Raw genomic sequence first — 24,603 nt, 5'->3', positions numbered from 1 at the left:
GCATATTATTCTGTTTTTTATTAGGAGACTTATCTTTGTTAAGGCTATACGTATATTGCCTTCTAAAAGCTAAAGTTAAATGGGATTTTTCAGTATATTGGCTTGATATGCTTCGTGGAGGCGTCATAAGCTTTAGGCATCAATCAACGCGTCGCTTCACCCTGCGGTCAAGCTCGACCGCTGCCATCGACCACCGAACACACGACGGGCTCTTCTCCTCGGCGAACAAAGTACAAACTATCCGCTTCTGCTTGCATCCATTGAAACTGATTTCTCTGACCATCGCTGAGAGTCTAGTGGGGTCTTCAACGACGATCCTGACAATCTCGCTGCTTCCGCCCGCCCATTATCGAGTCAACACGAACCAGAACCGCCCGTCACGCCGCACCACCCCGATGCGAATCTCTCAATATGTTTCGCTCACCAACGAAAGGAATCCTTCCTGAATGACTTGTGAAGCTCTAGCTCAAGACGAGTACCGATGTCGATTGGTCTCGAAGGGCAGTTGAACACGATCGACGCCCAAAGAACCACGAACCCAGCATCAAGGAGTCACACTCCACACTTCCAGCTACGCATGGAGAGTTACATCGACGACTATTACATTGATAACACAATCGAGAGATTTGCCGGTTCGGGCTCGGCGTATTTCATTCCCTTCCGTTCAAGTCCCCGATTGGCGGTGCTCCGGCAGACCGCAGCATCGGCTAGGTTCTGTCTGCTGATTTAAGCTCTCAGCCCCGAGCCTAAACTGCAAATAAACCATCTTCAGCATCAGAAGTCAAGACAATGTTATCGACAGAGCCTCGTCACCCCTAGTTCAAGACCCGAGCGCGCATCCTCCTCTTCTCGGCACCAAAGTACAGACACTCGCTACCTACGCAGCTGCACCACACTCTAATTCCCTGGACGTTGACGAGAACCGCGTCAAGCATTCAACGGCGATGCTACGATGTCCACGATCCCCCCGATCGACTGTGGGCGAAGAATGACGAACGCACAACCGATTCGCCCGTATCACGCCGCTCCAACATAACACGAATCTTGCCATAGACTTTGCTCCAGAGGAATAATTACCACCCGTATCCTTGACCATACTGCCCGCGAAGCCGCCCGCAGAGCTTCTAGCCAGCACAAGCGCGGGCGTCGACTGGTCTCGAAACAATTCACTACGATCGAAGCCCAAGGAATCACGAACCGAGAATGATGAAGGCACGCTTTACGCTTCGGAGTCTATAGTGGAATATAAAAGAGTCGATAATCAGTATCAGGGGAAGGAAAACCGTGGCCTCGAGCATAGCATCCTTTGTTTCCAATCAAGTCCCCAATCGATGGCCCTCTGGCATCATCGGCAATCACAACAACATTATCAGCGGAGCGCCGCATCCCTTCGCACGAGGCCCAACAGTGCAATTTACGATAGTCCTCCACAGGAACGCAATATAGAACCACCACTTCAACCCACCCGCATTGTTCGACGTTGCGGTCTCGAAGCCGCCGCAGGCCAACAGGCTAACCACGATCGAGTGTCCTTCCACCACGAAGTTGTCGACGGATCAGGATGGCCAGAGAAGCGGAATAATGTCAGGTAACTGAGGGCAAAATACAAAGATCAAACATGGTGCCTGATGAGATTCCATCGTGAGGGACGTTTCTCAAACCATCTGATTGAGCATGAAGTGATCGTTCCAAGTTGGAACCTCCAATTCTTGGGCCTGCCCAGAAACCGATATTTACCCCCAAGAATGAATTCAACACCGCACACTAAAGAAGCCCGCACATTGCCAGAACAGCAACATTCGAACCATGTTCTGCATTCACATCGCCGATATACCCAAGCTTGCCGTCCCCAACAGAAGCGAATGCGACCGCGCTCTCTCCGGCTCTCGCGTTTATTGGAGACAAGACGTTCGATTCTTCGTCTGTGACATACCAGGCGTCTCCGAGTGCGACGTTATTCAAAAACTGAGCCTTTGTGCTGTATTCTGGAACCATCTTTGCAGCTGAACAGCTGTCCACCGCTGCGTCATTCAGCACAAATGTCTCGCCAGTGTAGGAGGCGCTACACCACTCTAAACCGGCTTGCGCGAAGAATGGTTTGATGCTCAGGGGTAGGACAAAGTTAGAAAAACAACCCATAACCACCGCCGTCCCACCGCCACGGACATATCGAAGGACGGCGTGCCAAACATGGCTGTTTTGGTCCTCGGTCAAGCCTTCATCGGTTATGAGGATAGCTTCCGGGGTCGCTCGTGAAAGCCAGTGCTTTGCTGAGTCTGCGTCCTCAACTCTCAAGAAGTCGGCTCTTCTCCGAATTTTGGCCATGAGTGGTTCGAACATATCATCCAAAAATGGTTTATGGTCGAGTGAGATGGCGAGGATCCACGGTTTTGTTGCTGTGTTAGCCATGGTGCAGAAGTCGGTGTAGGTGCAGTGAACTTTGCGCGTCGTGGCATGAACAAGATGCAGATGAAAGTGGTAAGAACTGAAAAAGTTCCCTATGCCTCGTGCAGGTAATTTGAAGCGGGGTCAGTTGTCATCAAGAGCGGGACAAAGTTATTACGAAGTAGAACTGTATTCCTGCTAACTTCCCGAGCTGAAGCCTAATTTCAGACCCTAAATCCTGCGGACACCGACAATCTGCTGAGTGTCTGTTCGCTTGCGTCACGGGGGGGTTGGTATGGATTGCACTGAAGCATCCCCCAAAGATGGGCTGGGGCCACAGAACCGTCTTTGTTGTAGGCATGAAGGGTATCTCATTTTACGGGGCTTTGGCTAAGGTAGTCGCAAAAAGACTGAAAGTTGGCTTAGGGTTCATCTCAGTCGTTTAGGCAACCGAAGTGGTGGTAATATCGATTGTTGTCTCTGCTGAGGTGTTTCGACTTTAGTTGACTCTGCAGTAGTCACCGATATGTGAAATGTGACGGGAGAACACACCTCGACGGACAAAGAAAGACATGTCCCAGAAAACGGCTCTGACAAAACAGAAGTTTTTGCTGATTTATCTGCAGTGAAAGATGCAACTGATGGTACAGATGAAGTTTTAGTGGACATGTTTCAGGTGCTTGCTAGTGTCACTGAGGCTAACCACAACGTCAGGAAACTGCATCTCACTCACTTCGCTTGCACGGGATTACAACTGCGCAACCGTCAGTCAGCAGACCAAAGGGTAGATGCAAGAATGTCGGAGATCAACACAGTTAAAGAATGACTGTGAAAACACCGAAACAACAAGGAAGCGAAGGGAACTCAGGGCGGCTGTCTTTTGATCCAATAAAAGAGTCGGAGATTCGGATGGAGTATTGTCAAATTATTCATGTTCTATACGATTACGGTTGGCAAAATGCTCTCGTTTTTATCAACAGCAACATCATCAAATGTATTGCGATGTCACCATATAACCAGTAGGCAAAATCAAGCGTATATTTGTCACATAACTGACTATCTGTAATATCCCACCTTTAATTACTCGTCAACGGTTTGAAGTTTAATCACCCTTGGTATCGAGGTTGATGCGCTGCAACTTGCAAGCGTCTCGACACTGTCTTCAAGTTGGAATCAGTGTGCCACAAGAGGCTTCAAGTTAATCAGTCTTTCAGGATCAGGGCTAATTTCTTTGGTATTAGTATCATAATACCGATATTGGAAGTGGAGATCGATCTATTTCGAGCAAAGATGTATAAAGGGGATACTATGAAAGTCTTTGCCAACGCCAACAACGAATACAGCACCGGTAAATGCTGAAGCTATGAAACATGTGTCAGCTGAGAGAAGGCATTGGTTATAGTAAGTCCTGAGGTACTTTGAGGTACTTGAGTGAATGGCTGCATGTATGTAAAACTCGACATCAGTGCACTCCAGTATCAGCCGTGCTTCCTGGCCAAGAGTATCTACACTTTTCTTGCCCCAATTCACAGCATCTACTCCTCGCTCAACAAGCACAGTTCGAACCCGAGGAATGAGAGACTTTGCTTTGGCTAAGCGATTCTCGTCCAAGTCGGTGATGACAGTTGTGGTAGCGCCAACCGCTTAAGCCACCAGGAGGGTCACAAGATCGATGGGTCTAGCGCCGCAGATGACTAGAGGAGTTCCAAGGTGAAGATCGGACTTCTAGATGCCTCCGAGGGCCACAGAAAGTGGGTCAAGCAGTGAGACTGCTTCGAAGCTGAGGCCGCTTGGTAATGTATAACCAAGCTTCGAAGTGGACATGGTAGCGACGGAGAGTGCCGTGATGGGGAGGGTCGAGAAGAAGACCAGATCTGGGCAAGCTTTGTACTGGCCGGTATCACAGTAATAGTAAGTCAGCTTGGAACAAGGCACGCCACATTCAAGAGCAACTCTGTCGCCTGGGGACAGCAGATCAGATACCAGTATCAAGCTAGTTGAGACATCCCTTTCTTGGGGAAGAAATGTATCAGATTCAGATCTCGTCTCGTCATTGTGAGCTCTTGATTACAACTCCAGCACGACCAAGTAAGTTGTCGCCCCAAACTACCATTGAGCCGATATAGCCATGCTTCCAATAATGGAAATCTGAACCACAGATTCCGGTGGCAAGGCCATGGATCAAGCAATCTGTAGGACCTGGCTCGGGAATATCGACCTTAACTAGCTCCAGGTTGTGCGCTGAATTGGCTTGTATCGGAAATCTCTGTGGCTTTAGCTGCAGGACTTCGGTGACAGGTTGTTGTAGTCTAAGGAGAGGATATCCCGAGCAGAATCTAAACAGAGTAATTCAAAGCCACTACGACATTACGCAGTCACCGAGGAAAACACGTTCATCCCCAATAGGCACATAGTTAGCATCGAAGATCACGATACGAAGAATGAATAAACGGCTTGTAAAGTCGGAAGGTAGCCCGCGCGCTTGTTAGAAATCAGAGGCTTATAAATCTTCAGGGTTCTCCACTAGTAGGACGGACTCAGGAAAAGTCGAAAAGTCCAGCGCAAGCAACGTAACCATATGTTCATGTCTTGAATATTAGATTGCCGATTAGTCAATTGAATATAAACTTGGCCTTCTCGCCGTCATATCATAACTCAAAATCACCTTTGATCCAATTCATCTTACCAAGCTACCTACACAACTCTCCCAGTTACCCTGGTCTCCCCGTCACAATGGCTTTGAAACTTTACAGACATGTTCAATCCATTTGCACAAAGCGAGTCCGAACAGTCTTTGAAGAGAAGAAGCTTCAGTATGAGTTCATTGTAGTGGATTTCCTCAAGGGAGAACACTTGTCTAAGCCATATGGTGTCGAATTCCATCCTTTCAAGAAGATCCCCGTCCTTGTTGGCGAGGAGTCGGATATCAAGGTTTTCGGTAAGACGAACCTCCACAGTGAGCGATGTCGAGAAACTGACAGTCACTTTCAGAGAGCCGAGCTATATCTTAGTATATTGCCGCTAAATACCGCGGCTCTGGGCCTGATCTGAGCCCGTCTGGTACCAACATCAAGGCGTACGCATCGTATTAGCAAGTATGAGGTCCCCACTCCTGGAACAGTCAACTGTCAATTAACCATCCTAGGGGCTATCTATCGAGCTGTGCTATTTCGACGCCAACGTCAGTGGTATCGCTTGGGAGGCAATTTTCAAGCCCTTCCTCGGTTATGGTGCAGGCGATGAGGCGATAATCAAAGCCAAGCTCAGCGCTCTTGATACTGCTCTCGCAGGATATGAGCGCATTCTCTCCCAGCAGAGCTATCTTGGGGGAAGTGAAATCACCCTGGCGGATATTTTCCACCTTCCTTATGCTATGGGATGACTGCGGCCTATAAGGTTAAGCTTTAGGCTACGAACACAGATAATGAATGACAACACGATATTTTTTTTTCCCCGACACCTTCCTTATGGATCCTTAGTTAAAGAGGCTGGTTTCGGGGAACTCTTGCTGAAGTATCCCTCGGTCCACGCTTGGTAAAAGCGTCTTGAAGAAAGGGACAGATGGAAGACGGTCAGTGCGAGTGAGTAATGGTCGCCGTAATATGAGATAATATTTGCTGGCTGTTGAGATGGAAATATTATGACGCTGGTCTGGCCTCGTGCAAAGGTATTATAGCTGAGACCTTGAACCAGCACAGAGAACTTGGTAAGGGTACAGACAGGTAGATAGCCGATAAACTATCTTTTTTTTTTTCTTTCTATTAGCCTTATAAGGCCATTAAGCTTTTAACTTTTATTAAAGGCTTAAATAGTAAGGCCCCTATAGCAGGCCAGTATCTTAAAACTTAATATTAGTAAAGGTTTATTTGCCTTGGTAGCGTAATTGCTGCCTTGATCAAGCAGTATAAATACTGCTTACCCCTTAGCAGCTGTATCAGGTCCCTTCCTTCATCCTACCCAAAAGACGCAGCTGGTGCATCCATCACACTTCCAAAGCGAACAGAGTTGGATGAACGCGGGGTAATGGCGGAGTTTGAAGGAATTAGGTTAACTTTTGTGTAAGTTAGTTAGCGAAAGTCAAATTGACCTGAAGTTAATAATAACTCTATTAATTAAATGTACGTGCCAAAGTACATAACTAACCGACCTTGCGTCCGAGAACAGATAAAGTGATATTAGTGAAGAAGCAGTGGTTTAAACTGGGGACGAACTATCTTATAACTTGGTGTTGTTTATTTTTGTTTACGAATTCTTGACAGAGAAAATGAAACGTGGGGATCACTGAAGGCCCTATTGGCGACAAGAGACTGGTATCTCAATCGGAACCAAAACTGAGCCCAGGCAGGGGGCGTCTTATGCGGCCCCACGCCCGGGCGATGATGATTGACTGGGAGGCTAACTTCATAACGAGGTCCGGAAGGCTAACCCGATCAAGATCCCTGAGCCACGCCATCGGCCAACCCGTCACAAACACGAGCAATTGCCAAAGCTTTCCAGGGCGTCGCTGGCAATGGGTCGATTTTCAACAAGGCAGCCAAAGTTCTAGCCGTTATGGATTAGAAATCATAAAATCAACAAGACCTAGAGGCATACGGTGATCCTGGTCGAGATATCACAAGCTTTTACGACAATAAATCAACAGGGTTAGGTGGTTGTTCCCCGGATAGCATATTAACATATCTCAAACACCTGTTCCGGAGACTGGGGTCCTTCGCCCCGCATAATGCCGTACATAAATCCGTACCCCCTCATCAAGAATCGCTCACCATTTGCTCGAAGAATAAATGGATATGTGCTTCCAAAGGGGACAGTTACTATATCCCCAGGATTAGTTGTCGAAACGCAGCACCCAATCGAACCCTTTTCCGTGATGAAGATGCTTGAGTCAGGGTATTTAAAGTCCCAAACTGGCTTGCCAAATTGATACCCATCCGCCTGCTCGGCCTCCTTGGATAACCCTGGGGCAATATAACGCTGATAAGCTTCCTCGTCGAGGACAATTCTAAGATACGACACAAAGTTGTGCATCAGTGTCCGCTCCTCGCCAGGATTGCTATCTTCGTTGAGACCGAATGACAATGAAGTCGCAACTGCGGTGAGTTCATCCCTACTATAGACTTGGCTTGATCGGCTCCATCGTAAGTTCTCGAGGATCTTGCGCCACACAAGACCTACCTTAACTCTCCCCTCTTCCGTTTTCATGTTGGCGTTACTAAAAAGGCTTTCGTTGTAGGTCTCGGAAACCTTGATCGAATCAATAAGAACGCCACGAAGAGTCAGAATCCTCGACTCGGCACTGATACTCCACGTCGGCTTAGAGTCAAGTGAAGGTCTCCAGGGAAGTGCTTTACCAAACCTGAAAGGGTTTCGAAATAACATGGCCCGATCCCATCGGGGCACCCAAGATGGGTGATCGGTGCCTGGAGCGTAGAGCAACACATCTGTATTTTGCATGTCGACGAACGCAGCAGCGACAGAGTCCATATAAACTTCCACCGTTGATTTGTCGTAGTCAGGATATAGGAGCTCACTGCCACGTGTGATACTCATCAAACCATGGAGACCATATATCATGTCTCTTGGGTCGGTGCTGGCAAAGTTCGACGCCAGATACAGCATGTATAGCCAGTTATTGGGCTTTCGTAGGCGCTCTGTAGTGGCCGTAGCGGCCCACCAGCATTTGGTGTCCGTAAAACCGTATGATTTACTAAAAGCTGGCTCCATGATGATATAGCCGGCGACTAGCTCCACCCGATCCCATTCGACTGTCGAATGGCCACAATGAACAAGTCGAGACTGATTGGCGTTGATTTCTTGGATGACCCAGACCCGAGTGAAGTAGCTATGAGAATATAGCCAAGCCAAAGATTTCCACATGTCCTTAGTGATGGCCTTGATTTCATTTGGCAACGGTATTAGGCTTCTGTTCTGATACACCACTTCGTGATACACATTTCCACGAGTGCTCAGCCCACTAGTTGAGATAGCAAGCTTTTGACAGAGGAATTCGGAGATAAGGCGAATTGAGTTGATAGCAGTCTCTGCGTCATTTGCTGGGGTATCTGGCCCGAGCCAGATTAGAACTGTCTTGGCGTTTTTGTAAATCTTCCGCATTTGTTTCACTTGAGCGTTGCGCTCTGATACATGGGACTGGTCGATACTAGGGGGATAGGTAGGTCAGTAGCGATACCAAGACGTTACCTGAAACTAAATAAATGTCTGGTTTATATGCTTTGTCTCCTTGTCCGCTAATGGGGAGTTGAACAATTATATAACGTACCAAATAGCATCTGCCCACAAATACCTTGACTTGTCTCGTTGCCTGAAGTGACGGAGTGCATTGCAAAGATTCTGAGTGACCTTGAGCCGCCTACCGTGGCATATTATATTGGCCTTTTGATTCTGGTCTCCCCATACATAGGAAATGGCTTCGTACTCGGGGATGTTAGCATCGGACCAAGAGACCGGATGAACACGGCATTCGATGGGGTCATTGTCATCACCGGGGAGAAGCTCTGCTATCCGGAAAGAGGTTTCCGTGCCAAGCTCTTGGTATAAATATCCAAGTTCGTGTTCGGTCATGATGCTAGTAGCGGGTACTCCAAGAGTGGAGAGTTAGGCTTGACAGATATGCCACGTACTTCGGGCCGAGCCGCTCATTCATGCATATAATTGAGATTTTTGAGACTTGTATCGTAGCTAAGCCAAAGGATCATATAATCATTCAAAATAAGGCCTTTCATATGGGCATTGAAGTTCTAAAACTGACCGATATATTCTTGTGTTATATGTGTTACAATGAGGCATTTTTAATCTCCCCTCAACGTCCTCTGTTGCTCCTCAGTTATCGGTGGGGTTAAAACTGTCTGGTTGGCCTGATAACATCAGGCCACCACCGCCTTGAGTTATTATTAGACCTTCAACTTACCCCGCCTTCTCATAAGTACCATCCAAAGATAAACCATAGGAGTTCAATTACAAGCAAACTAAATCACTATGGCTTCCGCTACACGCTTCAGACTCGTATTCAACGTGCCCACAGTATCACTGGCTCAATGCAAAGAGGCCATTTTCGCTGCTGGAGCAGGTCGCTACCCCGGCCCGGGCAACTACACAGAGTGTTGTTGGACCGTCATAGGGACGGGCCAGTTCCGCCCAGGCGATGCGGCCAAACCACACCTTGGAGAAGTCGGCAAGCTTGAGGAGGTCGAAGAGGCAAGGGTCGAAACTATTTGCGTGGGCGAAGATGTGGCAAGAAATGCAGTCAAAGCTCTGAAGAGGTAGGTGATTTCACAATCCCATAAGAATACGCAGTGCTGATGCTTCTTAGTGCCCATCCCTATGAAGAGCCCTCTTATTCTGTGTATCGACTAGAGGACTTCTGAGAGGAAGAGCCAGATAATGCGATGTGTTGACAGGCTGGACGGGATTCAAGGCAGTAGAGCAAGGCTTGCTTAAAATAGAAACTGCATACAATATGATGAATACATACCACGGGCTAAGAGAAGTCGGAGTGGCATGAAAAGAATAGAGACAAACGAGCCTCAGATGAATAGCCTATATCAAACACCTCACAGAATCCTACGAGTTCAAAAGCCGATTTGGCCTATGACATACGTCAGCTGACATGCAGGATCAAGGAACTAGTGTGCCGTTCAATGTCAGCACGGCTTATTATGCCGGAAAGTCGTCTCTCGACTTTCAGGTCTTCTTTCGCTACTGGAAAGTGAAACAATGTCTTGTAAAGATATTTACAATGCTGTGATCGCTGGCGTAAGTTCTTTTCCTTGCCTACAAAGCCCGTGTTGACATCTACAGGGCACCGGGCGTCTCGGCCCACCGACTATCAAATACCTACTTAAAAATGGCTTCAAAGTCAGTGTGCCTTGCCTACGACGCATCGGTGGTTGCGATGCAAGCAGCCGTCAACGCTGGTGTTTATCGTGCCATTCCTTCGTTCTTTGGTGTCTCGCTCGAGAATCCAGAAATAGCCAACATGCCGTTTATGAAGACCAAACTACCATTTCTGAACGACGTCTTGGCAAAGGCGGAGAAGGGCGAGATTACATACACGGGTATCAACACTGGCATGTTCCTCAACTGGGTGCTTGATGAAGGCATATTCGTTGGTTTATCGGGCAAAGCACCGACTCGCGTTGCGGATGGCGGAGATATCCCGATGTCTGCCACTGCTCTCGATGACATCGGCAAGGCCATTTCGTCGGTGCTTCTGAGGCCTGACGAGACCGTCAATAAGCTGTACTATATACACACCGTGGTAATGACACAGAATCAAGTGTTGGGGTATGCCCGTGAAGTTGCTCCAGAAGCAGAGTTTGTGGTTGAACAAGTCGACACGAAGGTACTGGTCGAAGCGGCGTGGAAGCGGTACAACGAAGGAATACGAGATAGAGTTTCAGTAAGGGATTTTGTCATCAGAGCGAGTTATGGTATGGGAAATGGGTTCTTTCCAAAGACTGATAACGAGCTTTTGGGCATCAGGCAGTGGAGCGATGATGAGCTGAAGGAGGAGATATTCAGACGCGTTAAGGCCGATCCACCCGTTAGTCTTAAGACTCCAGAAATGTAACTTATGTCACACCATATCTTCGAACTACACTTTCTAAATTCCCATTTCCAAGGGGTTCATCAACCAACCCAGTCTTCTTCTGTATCTTCCAGCTCATATAGTTGCTCAAATAGCCTCATGCCGCGTTGCCCCCCTGATGCCTTGCTCAGTTTAGACAATCGCTTCCTCAGCATCGAGTATCGATTTACCTCTGCGGGTTCTTCGTAAATTATATCCCCAACTGATACGGGAGATACTAAGTCGGCAAAGGGATTCTAAAACGATAGAGTCTCCGGGCGTAGCTTACGTTCGTGGAAGGAAAGTAACAACAACGCCATATCATCCTCATCGAAATCTGGGAAACATTTCTGTGCAATGTCTAGTGCACACTGAACGTCCGCTTTTGTTGTCTTCTTTGTGACTTGCCATTCCCAACGTAGTGCCTTGACATAATCTGTCCACTGAGTTCTCACGTCGGCGTCACGTTGCACATCGTTGACGTTGAACTTAGGGTACAAATCCCACAGCCCAGCATTTTTCAGATCTCTCAACGACAAGGTACAAGAACGCTTTTCAATATGAAGGACGCCTTGAGAAAGGTACTCTCCGTTATCATATTCCGACTGGTTGAATCGAAGATCGCGAAAGCTGCTTTCTTGATCCGAAAACTCCGCATCCTTGAAAGAGTTGAGTAACCACTTGTCCCTTGCAAACTGCCCGCGTGGAAATCTTGATGTATCCACAGCGCAAATACAAATATCGCCCGGCTGACTAAACCACGGGTTGCAAAATCGCCAATTTGCATACTGGATCACAAATAGGAGAGAGCTGCTCCACGAAACAAGGTTGTCGGTTTCCCAAGTACTAGAAAGGCCCTTGCCCAAATGGCGATGCAGCATTTCTGAAGCCTCTTGATAGTCTGTTGAGAAGATATTGATCCGGTGGCGATTCGCTTCATCATCCTGGCTAATTATTGAAGCGATGCAATCTGTGTCGTTACGACCCGTGCTGTTGACATCATATGTCCGGAACAGGTACCGTGGAGGCCTTTTGGCCGAGTGGTCGAAAACAATGTCCTCCTCCGGTTGAAAGAGCGTTGGGCCACCAGGGCAGTTGCATAGTGACTGAAGCCAGAATTTGATCCAATCTTCCTTTTTCTCTTCCTTCCATAATAACGGGTTGATAGTGGCAAGATAATCTTCTAGATTAAGATCTCCAGAAGGCCTTGTAGCTTGGTGATAACATTCTTCAGCAGTCTTCCACAGGATATCGTCATTTTGCGCTTCCCGAATGATCCCCTGTGCAATCCTCTCTATAGGCTTTTTGAAATGCTCAAGAAGGGCGCTTACGTTGAAGTAGGCCTTGTCGCCAAAGGAAACGACTTGTCTGACAATGGCCTGGATTGCTGAGTCGTTTAGAAGTTTCGCAACTCGCACGAGCTCAATAGCCCTAGTTGGGACGGTGCAGATGGACTCGACATCTTCCGTGTTAAATATGCCATCAGTACGAAGCAGCTCGACGATATTGGTTGCATGTTTCGACAAAGCATCGACTGCTTCACCGTAACTATGCATGACTTCCTTGAGGGACTTGGCCGGCTGTCTTCTCTTTTTGCCTGTGATGTTCAGTGCGTCGATGCCGCTGGCGATAGACCCAAACTCGGCGGTAGCCGTGTTCGCGTGGTCGTTCATCGTCTGTTCAGTTGGTCAAGCAGGAGGTCGTAAGATTTATGAGTTTTGAGCATGGGGAGGTTATGTGTTGGTGCGGGGTCTCAATCACAACTTCCGTCATGTAAGACACGTAGATGGAAAGGAGCCAATTAAAAGACCACTTTCAAGCCATTGATACTGTCTGATAGAGCTTAAGCACATTTGATTCACTACCTTTAAAGTGTTCGACGAATAATTCGCCCGCAAGAATAAGATCATGACTGATAAAGTTCCTTTCGTCTAAAGCATTTGTCCTAGCTCCACTTCATGTCGCGAAGATATCCCGAATCAAATGCATATTTTGCAAATGGGCTTCTTGCTTAGCCTCCTCTGACGTGAACGGCCCCAGCCTTTCGTCTTCTGTATCTTCTACGAGCCTTAGCAGTCCCTGGTAACGACAGACTTCATCAGGGTCAGGAAACAGTCTCATGAGCAATTCCCAGGAGTACCCTGAGTTATGGTGTTAGACTCTTGAGCGTTGGAAAGTCAGGGACAGTATTACTTACAGATCCGGGATAACGAGCGATTACGAAACGCCATAAGTAACAACACAGCATCCCACGTGTCAAGCCCGTTCATGGGGCCTTTTGCAATTTCGCAGGCCAGACTGAAATCCTCACTATACGTCTGACACCTATCACTCCAGCTGGTTCGAAGCTCTAGCACCCGACTCGTCCAGGTGGTCGCAGAAGAGTGTTCTGCAAACTCCGGATATAACTCATACAGACCAAATGCAACAAGGTCCTCCAGAGAGAAGACGACCGATCGGCCAGCGTGATTGATCGTCCCTTGAGAAATGTACTCCCCGTTGTCAAACTCTCGATTCTTGAGACGAAACCAGTCAGACTTCGGGTGGGCGTAACTCAGGAGTAACAACGCGTCTCTTGCAAACTGCCCACGAGGGAACTTTCTAGTATCTACAGCGCAGATACGAACATCGGAAGTAGGTGTATGGCCGACATGAGACCTCCATATAGCGTACTGAATAGCGTTCATCAAAGAGCTAGTCCATGAGACAAGGTTATCTCGTAGTGCACCCTTTTGGAAGCCACTGCTGCCAAAGCAGTTCTTTCTCTCTAGGTGATGAAATAGCATGCCCGAAGCTGTGGTATCATCTAATGAGAGAAGATCAACCTTTGACTCCGGGTATCGGTATGAGAGGATGCTGTATTCAGATGCGAAGACGGTCTCTGAGTTGAGCCCCGAGCTTTTTGAGTCGTAGACGCGAAATAGATACCGTGGAACATATTTTGAAGGAAGCCAATCTCCGGCTGAGGATAAAATGGATCGGGGATGGAACAGTGTTGGACCTGAATGGCACTTGTTCAACGCTCGGATCCAAAAATCGGTCCATTGGTTTCTTATTTCAGCCTTGCGCTCTTCGTCGAGTTCGCCCCTCTGTTCACCGGTAAAGTTTTGGTACGGTCCTCTGATGTGGTTCACCATATTACTGGGTTCCAATCCTTTTGAGCCGTAACTTGGGCAAAGGTCATCGCTGGTAAGTTCAAAATACGGTTCAGGATACAGCGAGCCAGAAGGATCCCTAACTTGGTTGTAGCATTCCTCGGCAATTCTCCATTCGCATTCGAGGCGTTCATCGATCTTATCAATCGTCTTGAGCACAATGTCGTCAATAGCAGCTCTGAAGTGCTTCAGAAGCCTATCGACGTGGCGCCCTCGGAGGCCAGTGCGTGAAGTGATGATCTCAACCAGTGATCGATCACTGGCGCCAGTGACGTTCTGGATTGATTTTGTGATACGGATGACGCTTGCACGTATCTTGAACAGTTCTTCTTCGCTGGCTTGGTAGATGGCGAAGGGGAAGTTTAAGAGAGCTACTAGTCGGGCCTCACTAAGCTGCGCAAATTCGACGGCTTGATTGAAGTCGCTGATGGCGTCTTGAACCTCTGATCGTAGGTTGACTAGGCCGTCGTCGGGGATATGCAGAGCGTTGATAATGCGAGTGATGATCGAATCAACCGCATCCTCATATTTTGTTCCCATTGTGTCCGCGTTGTGAGTGTCCTGAAGCAACGAGGCCGATGTTCGGTGTGAATGTCGTGATACAGAATTTTTAGTGGATTCCTCCCTTAAAGCAATCACAACTAGGCGCGGTAGAGCCTAGCGCGTATCGGTAACTTCTGACGGCACTGATAGCAGAACGCTATCTTCACAGTGTTTATTCTTAAATTAGTCTATCTTCAGATGAACGGATTAAACGGCAAAAAACATACAACACCGGGGATTCGCTGGTCGTCACCGACCCAACTACTAATCCGGCGCTTCGAAGCTTGACTCTGGGGGAGCAGACGGGACCCCGTATTTTCTTCGAGCTTTGGTCGTATGTGACAATTAATGCCGCAAAATCAGATCAAGATGTTGACAGGGACAAGGGAAATCATGATATAGAGATGTGCAGAAATGGGAAAACCCCGGATTCAAACAGCATCCCGACCAACAAGATGCTGGCGTCACTCCTTCAGAAGTGAACAGCACGAACGGGGTAGCGTCCTTTAATAAAGAAGCAAGTGACTGCAGGAAGCGGGATCTGCATCACCAGGTGCGGTATGAGCATGGAGTAGAATGGGACGGGACGTCAAATACGAAACAAACTGTCATGCTGACATTGTCTAGTTTTGGTCCAAGTGAGTTGGCCTTGCCCAATCTGGTATCCACCAGCGGTCCACCGCGGTGCGCCACAAGCCCTTCAGCCACTGTCGTTGGTTCTGCCTTGCATGTCGACTTCTTGGGAGGCGGCCTCCCCGGGCAGGAGTCATACTCCTTCTGAGTCATGTTGTCCTGAAATCGGGTTGAGCAACACGAATTTAAAGCCTTTCAATCTCTCTTTTCGTTGTCAATACACGAAAGGCATAACATCTTTATACAATCGGCTAGCAACATGCCCCAGTCTGAACTCAAGACGGCAAAGGGTGCTCGCGACTGGGTTGGCCGTGACCTTCTATTGCGCGACCACATTTTGTATGCTTGAGCCACTTCGTGCACTTCGCCCGTCCCGTCCCCTCCGTCACACAGCTAATTGAGATTCAGCCAGACAATCAGCGACGTTTTCAAGCGTCACGGCGGCATTCCCTTGGACACGCCCGTCTTCGAGCTCCGCGAGGTCCTGGCTGGGAAGTACGGCGAGGATGCCCGACTCATCTACAATGTAGAAGATCAGGAGGGGAACTTTTATCGTTGCGCTATGACTTGACGGTGCCATTTGCTCGCTGGTTAGCCATGCACAGCAACGTCAAGCAAATCAAGCGCTACCAGATCGCCAAGGTATATCGTCGAGATCAGCCTGCCATCTCTCGTGGCAGACTTCGAGAATTTTATCAGTGCGATTTTGACATCGCCGGTGTGTATGACGCTATGATACCCGATGCTGAGATCCTTCGCATTATTGTCGAAGTGTTCAGAGCACTCAAGCTCGGCATTGTCATCAAACTTAACCACAGATGCATCCTCGACGGCTTATTTACCGTTTCTGGCGTTCCCAAGGAAAAGATCAGGCCCGTCAGCTCAGCAGTAGATAAGCTGGACAAGGCTTCATGGGATGAGGTTAAAAGAGAAATGGTGGAAGAGAAGGGTCTGGCGGAGGAGGTTGCCGACAGAATTGGTAAATATGTCAGGCGCAGTGGCAGTTTGTGTGAGATGATCGATACCCTCAAAGGGGACCAAGAGATGTCGGCAAACGAACAAGTCCAAAGTGGCCTGGCCGACATGGACCTTCTCGCCCGTTACCTCAAGGCAATGGACGTCATCGACAGTGTTTCTTTCGATCTTTCACTCGCACGTGGCCTCGACTATTACACCGGATTGATATACGAAGTCATCACGACTACCTCCGGTCGATCCATTCAAGTCGGCAGCGTTGCCGCCGGCGGGCGCTACGACGGTCTCGTGGGCAGGTATGGCAAACAGACCGTCCCTTGCGTTGGTCTGTCCTTTGGAGTAGACCGTGTCTTTACCATCCTGGACGCCCGGCAAAAGAAGAACACCTCAGATCTCAAGAGCGAGGCCGATGTGTACGTCATGGCAGCTGGCGGGAAAGACTTTGACGGTCTGCTAGCTGAACGCATGGAGGTGGCTCGCCAGCTTTGGGACGCAGGCATTAGGGCCGAGTTCACTGCCAAAGTCAAGCCCAAGATGCTTCAGCAATTCAACGTTGCCAAGGAAGTACCTGTTGCCGTGATTCTTGGTCAAGAGGAAATGGAAGCAGGCCAGGTTAGGCTGAAGGATGCGAGAGCCGGTGACGGGGATAAAGTCGAGAAAGATCGAGGTCGACTTATTTCTAGAAAGAATATGGTGGAAGAGGTGACAAGTCTTTTATCAAAGATAGCACTAGAAGAAGGTCAAGATTAGGAATGGTGAGGGTTTGGAAGTTGGTACAAGATTGGCGACTGGTCTAGGACTGATTTGCACAGGATGGAACAATGTCACTTTCATAAACATATCAACGTATATGATAGGCATGCAAAATACAGGGCAAAAATTTGACGGGACTCCATATTCCCTTCGAGCTTCGAACGTATGTGACAATCAACGATGCAAACTCAGCCCAAAATGTTGTCAACTAATGCAAAATTATTATTCAAGGTTATTTTTCGTCTGAAGTTGGAGAAATATGAATATGAGTCCTGCCTTTAACAAGAACCGATATCCTGATAACCCCATCCTTGTCCGCTTTCACTGAGCTGTCAAGATAACTGTATGTCTGACCTGGCGTAAGATGAGAAATTCCAAGTTCGAAGAGGCCGGCATCAGCTGATGGACAGAGCACTAATTCCAAGTCTTTGGACGTATAAGATCGTGCTTTGGCGATAAGAACGCCAGGATACGTATAAGGCGCGTGCTATAAGTATTAGTAGCGGTTTCTATTAACTTAAAATAATACTCTTATTAAATTAGTTTAGGCAGTATACTAGCTACCTAATATAATTACCTAAGATAAGCTTTTTAGCCTATCTAATAATTATATTTAATATATAAAGAAAACTTAAATATATTTACTAAAGAATAAAAAGGCTATTTTTATTACTTATTATAGCTTTTTAACTTAATATTAAAAATACTTTTTAAGATATAAGCTTATATACCTATTATAAAAATAATTATAGATTAAGGCTATTAGGTAACTAAATACTATAACTATATTAATAACTTTATTATTAATATAGCTATAATACTTATAGCTTATTTTAACTTAATTTATAATTAAGGCTATAAGAAAGGCTATTATATAGTTAATTTAAACCCTTAAAAATATTATATTACTAAGCTTAATAATCTTTATAATAAGGTTATTAGCCTTTTTACCCTGCTTAGCTATAATGCCTTTAGCTATACTAGGTATTATAAGGTCTTTATAGTCCTTTAAGGTATATAAATCTTAATTTAGTAAAAAAAGAATAAGCTTAGGGAGCTTACTTAAGGAAAGTATTTTAAATAGGTATATTATATTAAAAGGTTAAAAGTAAATTAAGGCTTAGTAAATATTACTTTATATTTTATAGCTATAACTTCTTTAAGGTAAATATAAGTTACTTAGTAACTTAAGGAGAAAGGGTAAATATAAAAAAAAGCTTAAATAGACTGGCTATATAAGTTAAAAAGTTAAAGGTTTTAAAGAAAATATATTTATAGTAGCTATATAGTTAGCTATAGAGGAAAAAAGGTTAAAAAGACTAGTAAAGGTTTAAAGAAATATATATATATAGTAGCTATATTATTACTACGAAGGAAAAGTTAAATTAAGGTTAGGGAATATTAAGTTATAAGGTAGTAAAAGATTGGTTATAATAAAGTTATTTTAATATAATAATGCCAGGATATGGCACTTCTGAAAGAATAGGACCTCTCAAAGCCGTTTCAGGCGGACCCTAGGAGTGTTGTTAGATAATACTACTTGATTAATAGTTTTGATGTAGCGCATACCTTCTGGATCATCCGATGATATGCACCGGGCCTGATGAGAGCAGCTGTCAAAGCCGCCAGGTTCATTAAACACGACGCATTCTCAAGGTCAAGATACTGAGACCCCGTTGGTGCTGTATTTACGCCCCGTGCTTGCTCAAATTTATTCACGCAAGCCTCTTTCAACTCTTCATCTCCATATTCACCTGCAGCAATGGCCAATTGAGTATACATAGCATACTCATTTGGGCGATAATTGCCCGCATCAATCTTGTCCGCTCCCACCAGTCCAGTCAGTGAAACCTCTTTTGTCTTGGTATCAAACTGAACTGTCTCGTTCCGAATGATAGCCCAAAGACTTCGGGAGAAGTTTCTCAGCGGACCGCATCCCATCATGATGGCAGCCAAGTCTCCTGCTGCACCGCACAGACCGGGAATGGTGAAACCTGTCAACTCGGACCTTATAGTCAAGACACTACCGCTAGTCTCCGTAAAGTTGGTGTTAAGTGACTCTTCGAATATTGGCAGTAGTACCTCAGTTGACTTTGTTCCAAAGACTCGATCATACAGAACTGCCCCCGTCATGCCTTGCAGATTGCACATGACATAGATCCAGTTTGGCTCATACGAGATCAGGCAGTAAGGACTAGTAGACCATTGTCGCACGAGTGTTTCCTGCAGGTCATGGAGACTATAGCTGTAGGAATGTTTGTCGTCAATATTGAAGACCAAACTTCCAGGCTTTGTGTATCTCATATCGCCTGTATCGGTGGTGTAAAGCATGACTCCCTGAAGTAAGAACCCTGTGACCATGATATTGTCTTTCTTAACTGGATCCCAGTCTAGCGAGAACTTGCCAGTCAAGCGCTCCCACTTCCAGAAATTGAGAACTTTCTAAGTCAAAGATCGCTCAATGACTCTTTGGAAACCTTCGTTGACGTAGCCGTGGGCGTTTGGGGCATAGGTGGATTGGTAAAGGCCAAGCACAAACATCATCTGGTAGATCTGATACCGAAGAGCTGCGATCTGATACTGATCGACGATAGTAAAGCCTGACCAGTCATCTAGACTCTGAAAGGCCTTATCAAAGAGGAACTGCAGCTTCCTGAGTCTCTCAATGCTCAGTTCTTCATCTTCTTCTCTCTTGGAAGCTGCGGCGACGAGTCTGTCGGTCTTGGCAGCCTGGCGCAGAATGAATTCGTTCCTCGCCATTCTCTTCTTATAGCCCCAATTCCTTTCAGCTCGCGACGAGACATTGGCATAAAGGAAACCTGCAAAGAGAATGCCAGGGGCCCAATAACCTGAGTTCTCCCAGATGGTATCTCCGGTAGTAAAGTAGGCTCCCAGAATAGACAAGCTCCAGACGAGGAGAGGGAACAAGATTGCTCCAGCACCGAACCACTATTGTTCCAAGTCAGAAACATATTGTATCAAATTAATTGAGCACGGACGTGGGGTCAGCTTACCGCAAAGAGAGCGAGGGGAATGCTAGCCCAAGTCAGCGCGAACAATATTCCACCAACTACATTGGCGCTCGCAAGATATCCAGCTCCAGGGAATATCAGCCCAAGAGCTGCAGCTCTATATTTCGGTCCTAGATCAACATAGCTCTGGGAAAATATGCCGAGGCTAACGAGAACAAATACTATCCAGACACCAAGAGTGCGGGCTTGGACATTTTTGCGATGAGGGCCGGAACCAACGTTCGGTGGGATAAGATCCTTCACATATGGTCCTGCGCGTGTCAGCAGCTCCAACTCTCTTTCACGCGGATTATCTAATGCCTAACTGACGTCCCATAGGCTTGTTCGTGTTGAGCACTTGACCTTGGCAGACCCATGATGACGGCGATGGTAAGAGAGTGTCTTGTGCAAATACAGGACAAAGGAAATTTGCAGTGCGACGAGATTTGTCCTTTCAACATGCCTTTCATATCCATTAATCCGGGGTAGTATCAGATTACCCCAGACTTTGCGGGGTTGTGATCGTGGGCGATCTGGTCATCCATTTCTGACTATGCCTAAGCTAAATGGTGTATGTGGGGAGTTTGTCAGAATTCTATGACAGAACAACACAGCCAAGATATTTGGTCCAGCACAGACAAATTTTCCTCCAGCTATCTATTCCTTAAGATCCAAGTTCTTATTTGCTATAGCCTATTCCTACCTAGTTAATTTCTGCGCACGCACTCGTCAAACGCTCCAATGTCCAAGGAAATCACATCTCCACGGCCCTACACCTCCGAAGCAGAATGTCTTTAATGTTATTCCCAACTATTCAAAACTTTCGCCAGCGGAAAGACCAAAAACATCAAATGGCGTAAATGGCAGCTCAAGCAAATGTGGTGGATGCTCGTCGACAACGAAAAGGCTATCACCGAAGCACTGGCAGCTGATCTCGGACGTCACGAGTTCGAAGCCCTCACGTCAGATCTGCACGGCTTGAAAACCGATATCCTCGAACATCTCAACCATGTTGAGGAATGGGCAGCTGATGAGCCAGTATCTTGAGCTGGATTCCTCATGGGATCACTAGGAAAGGCGCGCATTCGAAAAGAACCGCTGGGTGTCGTTTTAGTCATCGGTGCATGGAATTTCCCTTTCCTGCTGACGTTGCAGCCTGTTGTCGCTGCTATAACTGCCGGTTGCTGTGTCGCCGTTAAACCACCTGAACTATCAGTTGCGTCTCAGAATCTTATGCAAGATCTTGTAGGGCGATATCTCGGCCCAGAGGCCATTAGGCTTGTCACAGGAGGGCCGCAGGAAACAACAAAACTGCTTGAGCTTAAGTTCAATCACATCTTCTTCACTGGTTCTACAAAGGTCGCTAAATATGTTGCTGCAGCTGCAGCGAAGCATCTCACCCCGACGGTTTTGGAGCTTGGTGGTCAGGGACCAGCGATAGTCACTGCTAAAGCTGACATTGATCTTGCGGCTAAGCGTATCGCATACGCCAAGTTTCTCAACGCAGGACAGATATGTCTCTCGGTAAATCACGTTTTCGTGAATCCAGAGGTTCATGACGCTTTTGTGAAAAGGCTCCAGCATTGGACACAGCAATTCTCCGGTGGAGAGTCGAGTCATATGTGCAAGATCGTGAATAAGCGCAACTTTAACCGTTTATCAGGTTTATTAGGTGAGACCTCTGGGGAAGTGTTTCAAGCTTCTGGAAAGAAAGGGGATAATATGCTTAGTCCAACGGTTGTTACCGACGTGAGCATAGATGGTAAGTGTCATGACTCCCTCGGTGCAGTCTCTGTCTAATCTTCTCGAAAGACTCGCTTCTTAGTGAGGAGCTGTTCGGTCCCATTTGTCCGGTTATCAAAGCGACGTATAATGATGCGGTTCGCCAGACCAATAGGTAAGTGACCAGTCATGACCAAGGCACTAATCGCCTTCTCTAACATGCAACAGTGGTCCTCATCCTCTCGCGATCTATATCTTCAGTTCAGACGGCTCAGAGATCGACTACGGTAAAGCTCTTCCCCACTATAAAACACAATCTCTGCTGACACACTGCGCGCAGTTCTGCAAAATACTATCTCAGGCGGCGTCACTATCAACGATGTTCTCATGCACTATGGCGTACCAGGCGCTCCATTCGGCGGCGTAGGTGATTCTGGCCAAGGCTATTATCACGGCAAATACGGCTTTATGGCATTTACCCATCAGAGGACCATATTGGAAATGCCAACTTGGATGGATAAGCTTATGGCGTTTCGATATCCTCCTTTTGATATGAAGAACATGAAAAACTTTGTGGTGAAGAACAATTTGGGGTTCCGACGGGGAGAGACGATGGAAGATCAGGTGGTCGGGGGCAGTCGGGGGCAGTCGATCATGGGTTTGGGCAGGATTTGGGGTCCTGCTCGCCTCTGCGGTTGGTGTAGCTGTGAAGAACCCTCAGATTGTTCGCGGACTGTTTTTGTATATCAAGAACAAAGAACATAGATGGCCTCTATTAGACAGTAAAGAAAATAGTCACCATTTCCTCAGCTCATCACTACAAGGATATCTTGCTCAGAGAAAGCATGCCAATAGACGATTCCTTTGTCCACTTCTGAATAAGTAACGCCTGCGCCTCAACAATAATCCTTTCTACTACTCCGTGCTCAATACTGCAATCTCTAACCCTGCCATCAACCATTTGGGTTAGTCATCATAACTGTGTTGTCAAACAGGACGTGTGTCGGAGTTTACGAATTCCTTTCCTCATTTGACATTAGTGCCTTTCCGGGATCCAGCGCTAACACCCGATGCAGGAACTTCCCCAGCCAAAGATCTTCTTGTAATTATGCCTCTCATTCTTTTCTGACTGTACTTTTATTTATTTTCCGTGTCATGTATACGTGACATTACTTATCCCGGTGACAGCTTATGCATAAACGCTCACTAGATCACCTGCCGAATTCTTCACGTGCCAATGTGTCACCGTAGCACAGTTACTACTCAAGGATCGCCTCCGATCCGTCAATCCGCCTCACTGAGCACTGCTCGCATTTTATTTATCTTGTCTGTACTGTGTTTCATTACCCAGAAGAAAACACTAGCTCAGGCAAAATGATTCCTCCCAACGCTACTAACTATGTTTCATCTCTTCTCTCAGAGGCTCATTGGCTCACACAGCCATTACTTGATGGACTGTCAACATCTCCACTCACTATACCGGTTTCATTAGCATCTGTACTAGGCCTCGGCTACCTGGCAAACAAAATTCTAGTCAGCAGGGCTCTGAACCACGGCACGAAAGCCTACTTCGATTGGAACAAGGAGATTGTGTTGGTGACTGGTGGATCAGGCGGCATTGGAGGCGAGACTGTACAGCAGTTGGCCAGTAAGGGCATTCGCGTGGTTGTCCTTGATGTACTTGCTTTGAACTACAAGGCTCGTGAGTTATCTTTCCTTTCAAAGACTTGCCGGGACTTACCACAGACAGCATCCAATGTTCACTATTATAAATGTGACCTAACGAACTACGAGCAACTACAAGAGGTTGCTGGAAGGATCAAGAGGTAGGGTGTACCATACGAGCGTATGATGACAATCACTGACTTACTCCATTAGCGAGGTCGGCGAACCTACAGTAGTTGTAGCGAATGCTGGTGTCTGTCGTGGAAAGCCCCTTTTGAAAGCCACCAAACAAGATATCGACCTGTTAGTATACAGCCATGTACAGCCAATGAAGTTGACTAACCCGATATGCAGTACAATTGGAGTCAACACTCTAGGTCTCATCTGGACCATCAAGACCTTTCTACCAGCAATGGTATCCCGCAACCACGGCCATCTTCTCATCGTCGCCTCGCAAACAGGATTTTTAGCCACCGTCGGCATCACCGACTACGCAGCTAGCAAATCAGCAGCCATCGCTATCTACGAAGGGTTACATACCGAGATCAAGCACGTTCACAAAGCTACCGCGGTCCGCCTCTCGTGTGTCTCGCCGAGCCATGTACAGACTCAGATGTTCACGGGTGTCAAGTCTGTTCCTGGGATGTCTACCATGACGACAGAGTATCTGGCGAACAAGATCTGCGGTATCCTCTTGAGTGGAAGGGGTCAGAATATTATTGTTCCGGCTGCGGCGGGAATGTCACCTTGGGTTCGTGTGTTGCCGGACTGGGTTCGTGTTCTTCTGCAAGATGCGGCGGCTCCGGCTTTTACAGACTTGAAGCCTCATGATCCGTTCAAAAAAACTGCGTAAACAGACAGTTCATTCCTAAGATAGTTCATTGATCAATAAATCTTATATGATGTATTATTTGCAGTTGAAGCTCGTGGCTGAGATGTTGAATCAACAGGGAGAACTTAGTTGCAGTTTAGAACATCTCCTTCTGTGGTGCAATGGGTTTCACGTAAAGCCATGCGATAGTGTTTAGTGCGGTGAGGTTCAGAAAATATTTGCAAGACATGGCTTTTCGTCTACGTAACTTGCCTAAACCAGCTCGACTCAGGATAGGTATATTAACTATAGGATAACTACGGCCTATAAGGTGAAGCTTTAGGCTACAAATATAAATAATAA

The 24,603-nt window shown here is 46.8% G+C and overlaps 10 protein-coding genes across 10 annotated transcripts; 6 read left to right on the top strand and 4 right to left on the bottom strand.

Annotated features, from left to right (window-relative positions):
• Nucleotides 1-1,764: 1,764 nt before the first annotated feature.
• FSUBG_10302 (triacylglycerol lipase) lies at nt 1,765-2,409 on the bottom strand (the record flags this gene model as incomplete). The annotated part of the gene is made up of 1 exon (XM_036674867.1): nt 1,765-2,409. The coding sequence occupies one exon, from the start codon at nt 2,407-2,409 to the stop codon at nt 1,765-1,767; it is 645 nt and encodes a 214-aa protein (XP_036534194.1).
• Nucleotides 2,410-5,118: 2,709 nt separating this feature from the next.
• Nucleotides 5,119-5,767, top strand: FSUBG_10301 (glutathione S-transferase; the record flags this gene model as incomplete). The annotated part of the gene is made up of 2 exons (XM_036674866.1): nt 5,119-5,316; nt 5,531-5,767. The coding sequence occupies 2 exons, from the start codon at nt 5,119-5,121 to the stop codon at nt 5,765-5,767; spliced, it is 435 nt and encodes a 144-aa protein (XP_036534193.1).
• Nucleotides 5,768-7,056: 1,289 nt separating this feature from the next.
• Nucleotides 7,057-8,967, bottom strand: FSUBG_10300 (het-domain protein; the record flags this gene model as incomplete). The annotated part of the gene is made up of 2 exons (XM_036674865.1): nt 7,057-8,545; nt 8,666-8,967. The coding sequence occupies 2 exons, from the start codon at nt 8,965-8,967 to the stop codon at nt 7,057-7,059; spliced, it is 1,791 nt and encodes a 596-aa protein (XP_036534192.1).
• A 414-nt stretch (nt 8,968-9,381) lies between these two features.
• FSUBG_10299 (structural toxin) lies at nt 9,382-9,770 on the top strand (the record flags this gene model as incomplete). Its single annotated transcript, XM_036674862.1, has 2 exons — nt 9,382-9,665; nt 9,716-9,770. The coding sequence occupies 2 exons, from the start codon at nt 9,382-9,384 to the stop codon at nt 9,768-9,770; spliced, it is 339 nt and encodes a 112-aa protein (XP_036534191.1).
• A 479-nt stretch (nt 9,771-10,249) lies between these two features.
• Nucleotides 10,250-10,975, top strand: FSUBG_10298 (uncharacterized protein; the record flags this gene model as incomplete). The annotated part of the gene is made up of 1 exon (XM_036674861.1): nt 10,250-10,975. One exon carries the CDS (start codon nt 10,250-10,252, stop codon nt 10,973-10,975), a length of 726 nt encoding a protein of 241 aa, XP_036534190.1.
• A 254-nt stretch (nt 10,976-11,229) lies between these two features.
• Nucleotides 11,230-14,667, bottom strand: FSUBG_10297 (uncharacterized protein; the record flags this gene model as incomplete). Its single annotated transcript, XM_036674860.1, has 3 exons — nt 11,230-12,648; nt 13,067-13,113; nt 13,170-14,667. The coding sequence occupies 3 exons, from the start codon at nt 14,665-14,667 to the stop codon at nt 11,230-11,232; spliced, it is 2,964 nt and encodes a 987-aa protein (XP_036534189.1).
• Nucleotides 14,668-15,562: 895 nt separating this feature from the next.
• Nucleotides 15,563-15,874, top strand: FSUBG_10296 (histidine-tRNA ligase mitochondrial; the record flags this gene model as incomplete). The annotated part of the gene is made up of 2 exons (XM_036674859.1): nt 15,563-15,642; nt 15,712-15,874. 2 exons carry the CDS (start codon nt 15,563-15,565, stop codon nt 15,872-15,874), a joined length of 243 nt encoding a protein of 80 aa, XP_036534188.1.
• A 26-nt stretch (nt 15,875-15,900) lies between these two features.
• Nucleotides 15,901-17,028, top strand: FSUBG_10295 (histidine-tRNA ligase mitochondrial; the record flags this gene model as incomplete). Its single annotated transcript, XM_036674858.1, has 1 exon — nt 15,901-17,028. One exon carries the CDS (start codon nt 15,901-15,903, stop codon nt 17,026-17,028), a length of 1,128 nt encoding a protein of 375 aa, XP_036534187.1.
• A 1,442-nt stretch (nt 17,029-18,470) lies between these two features.
• Nucleotides 18,471-20,587, bottom strand: FSUBG_10294 (uncharacterized protein; the record flags this gene model as incomplete). Its single annotated transcript, XM_036674857.1, has 6 exons — nt 18,471-18,545; nt 18,601-19,452; nt 19,498-19,980; nt 20,046-20,314; nt 20,373-20,493; nt 20,543-20,587. 6 exons carry the CDS (start codon nt 20,585-20,587, stop codon nt 18,471-18,473), a joined length of 1,845 nt encoding a protein of 614 aa, XP_036534186.1.
• A 331-nt stretch (nt 20,588-20,918) lies between these two features.
• FSUBG_10293 (aldehyde dehydrogenase (NAD+)) lies at nt 20,919-24,282 on the top strand (the record flags this gene model as incomplete). The annotated part of the gene is made up of 9 exons (XM_036674856.1): nt 20,919-21,080; nt 21,120-21,804; nt 21,855-21,939; nt 21,993-22,051; nt 22,105-22,458; nt 23,257-23,466; nt 23,515-23,590; nt 23,643-23,732; nt 23,784-24,282. The coding sequence occupies 9 exons, from the start codon at nt 20,919-20,921 to the stop codon at nt 24,280-24,282; spliced, it is 2,220 nt and encodes a 739-aa protein (XP_036534185.1).
• Between the last annotated feature and the right edge of the window lie 321 nt (nt 24,283-24,603).

Source organism: Fusarium subglutinans (genome assembly GCF_013396075.1).
Source record: "Fusarium subglutinans strain NRRL 66333 chromosome Unknown NRRL66333_c0000177, whole genome shotgun sequence".
NCBI classification, from domain to species: Eukaryota; Fungi; Ascomycota; class Sordariomycetes; order Hypocreales; family Nectriaceae; genus Fusarium; species Fusarium subglutinans.
Note: the sequence above shows the minus strand (reverse complement) of the source record. Positions and strands in the feature narration are given on the sequence as shown.